Raw genomic sequence first — 12,033 nt, forward strand, 5'->3', positions numbered from 1 at the left:
TCAATGTCACTATTGTCATAATCCAATTTAACATTTTTTCAGGTTTAATTAGGTTGTTGTAATTACCTTTAAACATATGTAAAGTATATATAATACTTTCACGTATATAGTAGGGGCCATAGTTAACATGTTTTAAAATACCAAATATCATATATTTTTACTGCTTTGTGTTCATATTCCAGCCACTTTGCTTAATTTTAATTTTATTTTCATCAATTGTAGAATTACAAAGCTACTCAAAAATTCAGGTTAGCATTTCAATTAAATTTAAGTAGCAGAGTGATTAGTAGCGTAACCTTTGAAATTTGGCAGCCTTTGTTTAAATCGTTTTCTTATTCTTTCTGAAGACATAATATGATCTTGGGCCTCAGTGTCCCACTCTGTCAACTAATGTCAGCTTCAGTGTTTAAACAAATCTGAGCAATGTGCTAAGCTCAGTACCCAGCACAATTTAGCTCTTACAATGTTACTATATGTAGATAATTGGTTGCTACTGACATAAGTAAAAGTGAACATGTTTATCTTGTTACATATTATTTGCGATAGTTCCTTGTACATTGACCGTCAGTGAGTTGGTCATTTGAAGAGGAAGCAAAATAACTTTATTTACAGAGAAACATGTAATTCTCCATTATTTAGTATATAATAACAAATTCTGAAGGGATATATTCTTAACCATTCAGTTTGTGTAAATTTGAAGGGAATGCTATTTTTTTTCCAGTGCAAACAAAATAAGCATGTATGCTAGCAAAGGTGTCAGGTTTGTTTAATATTGTCAAGTACAGATAGAATTCCACTCTAAAAGGCAGATTCACATGGACCAATAACTTGATAACAGCATGTCTAAAGCATATATACTCAACTGTCTCACTGGGGATAGATTTTGCTGAGTTTGTGTGCAATGGCTCCCCAAAGAGATTAAGGAGAGATTAAAGATAGGGAAATTAAGTTATTGATAAATTTTAAGATTCAGAACTCATATAAAGACATTTGAAGATGTGGTCTACCAAAACTCAACTCTTCTCAGTTCTATTTCTTCCAATTAAAATAGTTAACCTCTATTTTATCTCCTTCATCCTAGACTTCTGCCATCTTGGATATCAGAAGGGTATGTATATTTTATATACATACTTCTCCCATTTCCCAGTGTCTTCTTCATGTCCTTCATATCCACTGAAACCACCATATTGAACCCTGTCATGGTACTTAACAAAATTTTACTTAGGACACAAATACATATAATGTGAAAAATGAAAAGATACCTGAGAGTTGGGACTATACTGAATAAGGTTTCATATACTACATGCAAGATTAATTTAATTTTAAATATTTTCTTGATGTAAAAGATATATTCTAGTGTATAATGCAATGTACTAATAAAATACAGTGTGCATATATATGTGTACATGTGCATGTGAGTTTTTTCAAATCTAATATAGGTAGATCTATATCTAGATGTGTAAATGTAATGTCTTTTTTTCTTAAGCTCTCATACACCTGGGTGTTCTGGCATGATCTTTATGGGGATTAACCTCTGTTAGCAAATTGTAGTCCAGTTGATCTCTATTTTCTTAGCAAATTTTCTTCTCTTTCTTGTTTGCTTTTTTTTCGTTTTTCTTTAAAGTAAAATGATTTCTCAGTTTCTTTGCTTCTATAAGTGGAGTTAATACAAGCTAAATCCCATCAGCACACTTACAGAGAGACTTCATGCAAAAACCAGCTTCAGAGAAATAATTCTCTTGTGGGTCCTAAAGACTCAGTTGTGAAAAAGATGAATAGGGCAAAATCCCCAGAGATTAATATATTCAGCTACCCCTGAAGTTTCTAAATTCTACATCTCCTTTTATTGGTTTGTTTATCTCTGAGTTTCTTAGAGGTATTCCATATCAAACCCTCTCTGCTTTTTCTTTTCATGTCCATCAATTTGTACAAAAATATCTAATTTTTTTTCATTGAACATTCTAGCTTAGCCTAGCCTACCTTAAACCTGCTTGAACAACTTATTTTAGCCTACATTTGGACAAAATCATCTAGCGCAAAGCCTGTCTTATAATAAAGTGTGGAATATCTTATGTAATTTATTGAATGCTGAACTGAAAGGGAAAAAAGGAATCAATGTATAGGTACTCAAAGTATGGTTTCTACTGAATGCACATCAATTTCATAGCACTGCAAAGTGAAAACATTGTGAGATGAATCTTTACGAGTCAGGAAACAATCTGTACACTTTTAAATTGTACTCTTAACCACTGTAATTTTGAGTTTATATATGCAAGTCTACATACATAAAATAGATGTACTTTACATCATCATTCTGTTATTATTTAATACTTTTGACATGGATTAAAATTAAATAATCAATTTTTTAAATTTTATAAAAAATATGATTAAGTTCTATTTTAAAATTTATTCCAAAGATAACAGACTTTTACATGTTTGGAACAAAAGAAAAGTGGTACATATTGAACAAAATTACCCACTGAAATCTTTCTGTAACCCAAATCAATAATACTCAAAGTAAATGATACCTTTCAATGTAACTGGATAATCAACAGTTTTAAATTTCTAAACTCAAGAACTTGCTGTTATGAAAAGCCCCTGCATCACTACTGGTGGATATACTTAATCCAATCTCATTTGACTCACTAGGAATTGTTTCTGGGAACTATATAATAGCAGTGTTCACCTCAAAGAATATACAGCATTAGAGACAAGAAATCAGTGCATCAAAAGGCAAAGGCTAGAAAAGTAAAGAATAACTAGAAATTAAGCTGGGGCCGAAGGTTGAGAGTAAGGAACCAGACATGGTGTGTTTGCTAGTCATGAAACCTAAGAGAACCTTTCTTCAAAATGGGATCAGTCCTTGATTATGGCATTGATGTGGTTCTTGGCTGTGCTTAGTGATGATAATGATGATGATGAAGAAGAAGATGATGAAGATGATGATGATAAAATACCCAAGGTCCTAAATTAATACCTTGCATAATAACTCTGTGAAAAGATAATTAAGTAAAGGAAAACAAAACAAACAGCATATCTAAACATGTCAAGTAATTTTACACTTTCATTCTCAGTTTTCACAACTTATTTTCACTCTCATTCTTAAGTGAGTAAACACATTTTCAGAACAAAGAAAGATGATGCCTCATACCCCATGTTTCCTTAGCTGACATTATTCAAGTTTGTTGTTCACTCCAAGGACATGGAACAAAGACAGGTTTCAGTTGATTCAAAAACAGCTCTGTCTTTTGACAACCCCTTGCGGGGATCAATTAGATCCATCTGTGTCAAGTGGGCCGACTGCTACTCATTAGAAGTAAGACATGGTACACTACTTTATTTGATATAAAGTAGCACTTGTCAGATACTAGTTACTGTGACATAAAAAGTACAAAATAAAAAACACACTTATAGCAGGAGAATTTCTTTCATGTTAACCTTCCTTTGTTCCTCACATCAGGGTCTTGACTCTAATAATTTTCTTGAATTTGGAAGGTGTATCTTTACCTAATAATGTTTTTTACTTAGGAACTTTTTGATTTTTCTAGTTCTTAAGTATTGCATTAAAATCATGTTTTTCTTAATATTTTGGCCTCATCATTCTTTTATAAGTCTTCAAAATAGAACATACAGTAAATTAAACAACATAGCATGTTCTCTACTCTAGGTACAGAGTTTCTCTATGTAAATTCTTATTTATTGATCTGCAGAGAGTTTCAATTAATCTTATTTATCTTTTAATTATTTTTGTTACAACCTTCAATATTCTTTCAATAACTGTTCATATTTTTAAAAACTGGTAAATCCATTCACCAGGCATCTCCTACTTTTGTAATTATCAACAGAACATCCAAGGGCTTCAGAAATAAAAGACTGATAAATAATGTTAGGGTAATACATAATAATTACCAAGGCAGAAGATTTTGGAGAATACCTCAACAAATACTGAATGTATATGTGGCTGTGTGTGTGTGTGTGTGTGTGTCTGTGTGTGTGTATGTGTCTGCATATAGCCTTATAAATCATATATGGTTTTCTGGAACTTAACTGGAAGTGAATCATGTTGTAATATAGACATGTAAAACAATAGTTTGAATCCAGTGAGTAAACTGTTTAGCATTCAGTCTGAAATGTAGGGATGTTCAGTAATTGTTATACTTACTTCTTTTTAAAAGACAGATGAGTTTTTTTAGAGTTTTCTCCTGATTACAGTTTCTCTTCAAGAATAAAAGCATTTGTTATGGACTGAATGTTTATGTTTCCCCAAAATTCATATGTTGAAATCCTAATGTCCAATGCATGATATATGGATATGGGCCTTTGTGGGGGTAATGAGGTCATGAGGGTGGAGTCCTCATAAATAGGATTAGTGCCCTTCTAACCGAGACACCAGACAGCTCTCTTTCTCTTTCTGCTGTGTGGACACAAGAACATGACTTTCTGCAGAATAGAAACCAGGCCTTTATTAGAAAATGCATCTCTTGGCACATTGATCATAACCTTTCCAGCTTCCAGAAACAAGAGACATGTATATTTGTTGCTGAAGCTACTCCATCTACCGTAATTTGTTATAGCAGCCTTAAGTGACTAAGACAGAAATTGGTACCAAGCAGTAGGGGTGCAGCTATAAAAAATACCTAAAAATGTAGAAGTGGCTATGAAACTGGGTAATGGGTACAGGCTGGAAGAGTTTTGAAGTGCTAAAATTATGAATGTTCAAGGATATTCTGTTAAAGGTTCAGAGAGAAAAGAGAACTGTAGAGAAAGACTCTGTCTTCCCAAAGAACATCTAAACAATCCTAAACAGAATGTTGGTAGATATATGGATGTAAAAGCCATTCTGATATGTTATCAGAGAGAAATAAAGACATGTTATTAGAAACTAGAGGAAAGATAGTATTTGTCATAAAGTGGCAAAGCACTTAGGTGGGTGGTGTTCATGTTCTAGTATTTTGTGTAAAGACGGACTTTAGAGTGATGAAATTAGATATTTAGCTGGGGAGATTTTTAAGCAAAGTGTTAAAGGAGTAGCTTGGTTCCTCACAACTCCTTACAGTAAAATGTGAAATAAAAGAAATTAAACAAAGATGAATTTTTTAAGTAAAAAGAAACCAAAGCTTAAGAACTTGGAAATATCTCAACCCATCTGTGTTCCAAAATAATGAGAAAGTGTGTTTAGAAGAGAACATTAAGGGTTGATAGATAGACCAATTACTTAATAAGAAGATTTGTATAGGTGCGAACCATGAACTTCATCCACTATTTCAGAAAAAGCCAGGAAAACAGATGAGATTATAATAGCAGAAACACTGCCAGCTGGTACCGAAGGAAAGAGAAATGCGGTAAAATGAAAGAAGATCATCAAACTTCTTCAGCTCCGTTAAACAGCATCACATAACTCTTCAGCTGTGAGCATTCATAATTCTCCAAATCGAGGGAAGAATTCCAAATCACCCCAATAGTGATTTGATGTCACCAGGCTTGTGGAATGGCTGCTTCCATAATGATTTCAAACATTGGGCTCAATGCCTAGAAGAGACATTGGGGTAGAGTAGCCCAGTGGAGCACTGAGGGTGTGACCACTGCACATGAGTGAGGCTACTGCAGAGAGCCACAGCCTGGGTGGTGCCCCTCTGAGTGTGGGAGGTTATGCTGCCACCCTAGTGAGTCCAAAAGTGGGACATCCATTCTAGTGGACCTGCAAAGTGAAGAATTGATCTAGAGAAAAATTATGTTTGACACTAAGGTTTGATGGAGTTTCCACTGTTAGGTTTTGGACTTACATTGGACGTCTCACCCCTCTCTTCTTTCCTCTTTCTCCCTCTTGGACTATGAATATCTTCACCATTGTATTTTGGAAACACGTAACTTATTTGGTTTCACAGATTCACAGCTGGAGAGGAATGTGGCCTCAGGATAAACTGTATCTTTTGTCTCACATTTGTTTGCTTTAGATAATATTTAGATGACACTTTGGATTTGAGTTAATACTGGAAGAAGTTGAGAGTTTTGGGGCTCTTAGGATGGATGCACTTTGCATGTAAAAAAGGCATAAATTTGGGGTGGGCAGAATTGGAATCTTATGAGCTGATATGTATCCCCCCAAATTCACATCTGGCAATCTTAAACCTCAATGTGATAGTATTAAAAGATGGGGCATTTGGGAGGTAATTAGTTCATCAGGATGGAGCCCTCATGAAGTTATTTTTACCATTACAAAAGGGACTATAGAGAGAGCTCTCTTTCTCTTTCTCCAGTGTCTGGAAACAAGGAGAAGATGACCACCTGCTGAAAAGGAAGCAGGTCCTCACCAGACGCCAGATCAGCTGGTCCCTTGATCTTGGACTGTCTAGCCTCCAGAACTGTGTTTGTAGCTTAAGTCACTCAGCGATATGGTTTGGCTCTGTGTCTCCACCAAAATCTCATCTTGAATTATAATCCCTACATGTTGAAGGAGGGTCCTAGTTAGTAGGTGATTGACTCACGGAGGTGGTTCCCCCATGCTTTTCTCATGATAGTGAGTGCGCTCTCACAAGATCTGATTATTGTATAAGTGTTTGACGGTTCCTCCTTCACACGTTGTCTTTTGCCTGCCGCCATGTAAGATTCGCCTGCTTCCTTTTCCGCCATGATTGTAAGTTTCCCGAGGCCTCCCCAGCCGTGTGGAACTGCGATTCAATTAAACCTCTTTACTTTTTAGATTACCCAGTCTCAGGGCAGTTCTTTATAGCCGTGTGAAAGCAGACTAATACATCCAGTATGCATTAATGGATTATAGCAGCTAGAGCTGACTGAGGTAGTATTCATGTAACTACAGGTGATGGATTCAGATAAATTCAAAGAGCAAGTTGCCTATGCTCTCAAGCCATTTCGTGAGATTTCACTATATGCAATTACTGTGTTAAGGATACCACTGAAAACTTGATCCATTGTTTTAATCTTTACTTACCACATGGTGTAAAATCTTACAAGATATTTGTCTGTTGTATGTCAATAGAATAGAGTGTTTTGCTTTAAAAACCTACTTAATGTTTTCTTATTTTGGTTCTTGCATATCAAGCTTCAATCATTTAGGGACAGAAGATTCAGAAACAAATCTCATACTTGTCTTTTAATCCGTTTCCCAACAGCTGTAGGCATGCAGCAGAAAATTCAAGCATACAATAGAATGAATGGGGGAAAAAAGGTCTCAAAACATACTGCTGGGTCAATGTATAAGTGAGGAAAAGGGAAATTGCATTGTCTTGATAGTACTAGTGGAATTTATGTGTTGAGAGAGTGGGAGAGAGATGAGCAGGAAGCAGTTCCTTGCAAAGTGTGTGCTTTGAGCAATTTCATAAATTCATTTTACTCTACGACTGACTCTAACTGTGCCTCTACTCATTTCACCTCAAACCCAGCAGACATGTTTTACACACTGGAAAAATGACATGCAAATTGCAATAACTTTTTCAAACACTAACTTTGTGTAAGGGGTCAGAAAGTTTAGACTAATTATAAAATGTATTAAATGTCTATTATACTCTAGGCACTTCCAAAGTATCTTAATATCACTAATTATGAGACTCATTCTCTAAAAGGTTATATTATTAAATCCCATTTCTACATGAAGAGTTGAGATTTGTTACCTTGAGTGACAGGAGAATCAGACCTCTAGTGGTTGTAACGCCACTAGTAAACATTGTTGCAATAGTTGATAATGTGTTTTCCCCCAAAATCCTATATCACTTCCTCTATTCTTATGTAAAGTTTTATGTTTTCAAGCATCATATTCTATAATTAAATCATCATGCAGTTTTGGACAGATAATTGGTTTTCTTGTTTTTGTTCTTGTTTTGTTTTGTTTTCCTGAGACGTAGAAAAGAAAATGTTTCCTTTTCTCACCTAACAGCACTGCTGCCTACATCCAGGTCTTGAGCAGTGACAGCGCCAATGATGGTCCCGACCGGAGTGTCTTCGTAAACCTCCATGGTGTAGAGCGGCTTGCTGAAAACCGGCGGCTCATCTACGTCCAGCACGCTGATCTTCACCGTCGCTGTGTCTTTAAACGGGCCCGCCGAGTGAAACCGGTGGTCAAGGTGAAGGTTGGAAGCCTCAACTTTGAAAGTGTATGCCTTCTTCGTTTCAAAATCTAAAGGCTGTAGCGAGGACAAATTAAGAATAAGGAGTACATTTATGTAGAATGTGACAGAAAGGGTCAACATTACTTCAGAGCAATTTGCAAGTTATTACCAATTGTATTGGTTTAAAATTTTCATTTTTCTTCATAATTAGTGGGTAAGGGCAGTACAAGGAATTTTTATTTTTTTATTTTTTTGAAAGTCTCTTCCTCTCGCCCAGGCTGGAGCTCAGTGGCGCGATCTCGGCTCACTGCAACTTCCGCCTCCTCCGGGGTTCAAGCGATTCTCCTGCCTCAGTCTCCCGAGTAGCTGGGATTACAGGCGCGCGCCACCATGCCCGGCTAATTTTTGTGTTTTTAGTAGAGACAGGGCTTCAACATGTTGGCCAGGCTGGTCTCGAATTCCTGACCTCAGGTGATCCACCCACCTCGGCCTCCCAAAGTGCTGGGATTACAGGCGCAAGGTAAACATTTTAAGAAAAGAATCACCTCCATGTAGAAGTTTCTGGGTAACTTGTAAAGATCATCAGTTGCAAATGTTTTTTTTTTTTTTTCTTAAAAATCACATCATTTACATGCAGACATACATGCTAGGTAGGGTTTAATCATTTTACATGAGCAAAGTTAAAACAGCAAGAGAACAGATGTTCAGGGAAGCATTTCTCTGCTCTTATCCAATACTGACATCTAGTGGAACAAAGCAATGATTAAAAAAAAACTGAATAAAAATGAAATAGGATCATTGAAGATATTCCAGATTCTAGCTGCAAATTTGGTATTGGAAAAGTGGTCCCATGAAAACTCCATATTTTGTTGTCTTATTTTATGGCATCTTATATTAAACACTTTTGGATGTCTACATCTTTTCTTTTTTTTACTAGTAAATGTCTGTATCAGTATTTAAAAGCATACATATTGCTAATTTAAAAATAGTTTTGCTTTTTGTGTGTTCTCAGAACCGTATATATAAATTATGGGCACTGTAACACATCATCAATACACATTACCAAGAATTGGGGCTTTCAGTATCAATATATATGACCAAATTAGAAAAGGCTGTGAAACATAATATAATATAGGAAGTCATTTTCTATGGAGTCACGGATGCTCAATTTTAGCTTATCACTGCTTACTTGCACCCTCACTGTAAACATTAATTTTATGTCTGCAATAACTGAAAATATACTATTCCTGAAATATGGTGCTGCTGTGGTGCTTTGTTTAAGTGATAATTTTAAGGTCAATGGCACTGGCCTCTCATCATCTAAGAAAATCTGAGACAGCACGAATTTAACATTAACATAGTGATTTTCTAGGACCTTTAAAAATTTCTGTTTTCTAAAGGAATTCCCTCAAGTCTGATTCCAAAGAGTTGCTAATTGTAGCGTCAGTACCTGTTTCTTTACTGTAGTACACCTGGGGAAAATAAAGGAAGGATATTTTTCTCCTTCTAAGATATGATTGTTTTATGCATTTCCTCTGAGGAACAAAAACGAAAAAAAATCAGTTTTAAATCTTCAAAAACTCTCACAATTTCATGGAATTTATTGTAACAAAATAGCAATTTTACTTGAATATGACATCATTCTCTTTCACCGTACCTTTTTATGCAGCAGGAACTATATTTATTAATTCCCTATAGGTATTCCTTTTATTTATCGTACTTTTATTCATGTGTTTACCTGCTTTGTAATCAATGCTTTCTTTTTACCTTTCTATATTTTAATTTGCTCACCTCATACCTGTTAACTTATAATATTGATCTCCTTTCATTTTCATGTTTCCCCTGTTAGAAATTTTGATTTCTCTTAATACCTATATAAGCAAAGAATAGTACGCATAAGATGCGATGGTTGATCATATGGCCTTTGATTACTATATACTTTAACTTTGAACCAAGGATGATGATAGTCCCTCCCTATAACTGATCCCCTCCTTGTTCCTGGGCCAAAACCACGTCTGTAAAACTAAAGAAAGGCCACAAGATTAGGATTATGACAGTGGCCTGAATTCTGCTAAAACATAGGTAGTTTCTATAATCTGTTACTGCTCAAGAATCATGTGATTAGAGGTCACAAGATTTGTAACTTCCCTAATTGCCCCTACAGATTACATCACTATTGCAGAATGTAAGATTGGTCTTTTGAGATGTTTTTCACTCTAACCCCACCCAGATTTGTGGCATATGACTCAAAGAGTCCTATGGCTCCCTGCCCAGAGATGGACTCAGCATGGGGGGACTATATTTTACACCCTTACGATGTCATCCCCAACCAATCAGCAGCACCCATTTGCTAGTCCCTTGCCCATCAAACTATCCTTGAAAAACCTTAATCTCTGGGCCAATCTGAGTAACAACTCTATCTTCTGCATGGCTAGCCTAGTGTCAGGTAAGCTCTTTACTGCAGTCCCATTGTCTCAGTGAATTGGTTTTGTCTGTGCAATGGGCAGGAAGAGCCCATTGGGGTATTACAGCACCACTTTCTCTGTTCTTACTTTGTTGAAGCCCAGGTCACAAAAAACTAAATGAAATGTTAAATGCCAAAGGACTTTCTCATTTCAAAGGGAAATAAGCAATTTTTGGGATAAATTATAAGAGAATAGCTGCCTGGGCTCTTCCAGGGCTCCTCACGCTTCCAGATAATGTTGAGTGGAAACAGATAGCTATGGTTATAGATATTTTGAGGAATTTGAAAAAATGATAGTTGCAGCAGACAGAATTCTAAGATGCTCCCAATATTCCTGCCCCCAATGACCTATACTCTGTGTGCAATGACTCTGCCATTGATTGTGTGAGAGGCCTGTAAATTAAATGATATCTCACTCACATAAACTTATTAAGTTTTATGGCAACATAAGTTGTGCAGATATAACTAGGGTCCCTAATCACTTGACATTGAGCAAATTAAGAGAGATTTTACTTGAGAGGTGTGACCCCTTAAAAGAAACGGGTGATGCAGATGTCTAGAAATGTTATATCTGAAAAAAAGAGAGAGGATCGCCCAATGATGCTCCTTTGATCAGCCTAAAGCTTGAATACTGTGTTTTGTTAAAGAAATCAGACTCAAGAAAAGACAACTTGTTGCAAGACTAGAATGATAAAATATTACCAAAGTCAAAAATAAGAAACCACTACAATTACTGAGTGTGTTTAGATGGAATGAAGAAGATCAAGGCAAGGAAAGACACACATTTTCAAATACTTGAAGGGTCATTATGTTGATATTACTTAGGATTATTCTTTATGCCTCTGAGTGGTAAATTAATAGAAATTTGAGTTATTAAGAAGAGTAATTTAGGTTAGAAAAAGGAGAAATCCTCTAATAAATAAAATCATTCTATAGTGAATTTAAACACACACACACACACATACATGTAGATGTTTTACGAGGTGGCAAGGCTTGAGATGCATACTGTGAGGATGGGAAAATGAAAACATAAATAAGACTTGCCTTTCAATTCATTCAAAAAATTAAAGAATATTGCCATCTTGCTTAATGAATGAGTTTGAAGAAGTACCAAGTTCTCTATAACTACATGTGTTTAAAAGAAATTGAATATGTTAGAAGCTGTCAGAGAGAGAATGATGTATAAGATAGAAGCGTGCACTAGCTAATTCAAATTAAGGAACGTATAAAAATATATTTTCTGTTTTTCCAAACTCTAAATGCTCTACAAGTGTTAAACAACGTAAGTTGTCTATGATAGATATCCTTAACTTATAGTATAAGAATACTTTGATTTTTATCACCTTAGGGTTCCTTTTGCCTAGAAAGCAAATTGAGCTGATCTGGCTCATACTAACTCCCTTTTTTTAGGCAAAAATTAACTTCTATCTTAGAATGTAAACGTTACTACCAATCATTCCCCATTTCCCTCTCTATTTTCTCACATGTGGAAATACTTCCGATTAC

The 12,033-nt window shown here is 35.6% G+C and overlaps 1 protein-coding gene across 9 annotated transcripts in view; it reads right to left on the minus strand.

Annotated features, from left to right (window-relative positions):
* The window catches only part of CDH12 (cadherin 12), a 1,136,530-nt gene that overhangs the window by 51,396 nt on the left and 1,073,101 nt on the right, over positions 1 to 12,033 (minus strand). For all 9 annotated transcript variants that reach the window (XM_005556619.5, XM_073995100.1, XM_045393559.3 and 6 more), the window contains one exon: positions 7,885 to 8,138. In XM_005556619.5, the coding sequence (XP_005556676.1) occupies positions 7,885 to 8,138 (254 nt within the window). The remainder of the gene's footprint in view (positions 1 to 7,884; positions 8,139 to 12,033) is intronic.

Source organism: Macaca fascicularis, chromosome 6 (assembly GCF_037993035.2).
Source record: "Macaca fascicularis isolate 582-1 chromosome 6, T2T-MFA8v1.1".
NCBI classification, from domain to species: Eukaryota; Metazoa; Chordata; class Mammalia; order Primates; family Cercopithecidae; genus Macaca; species Macaca fascicularis.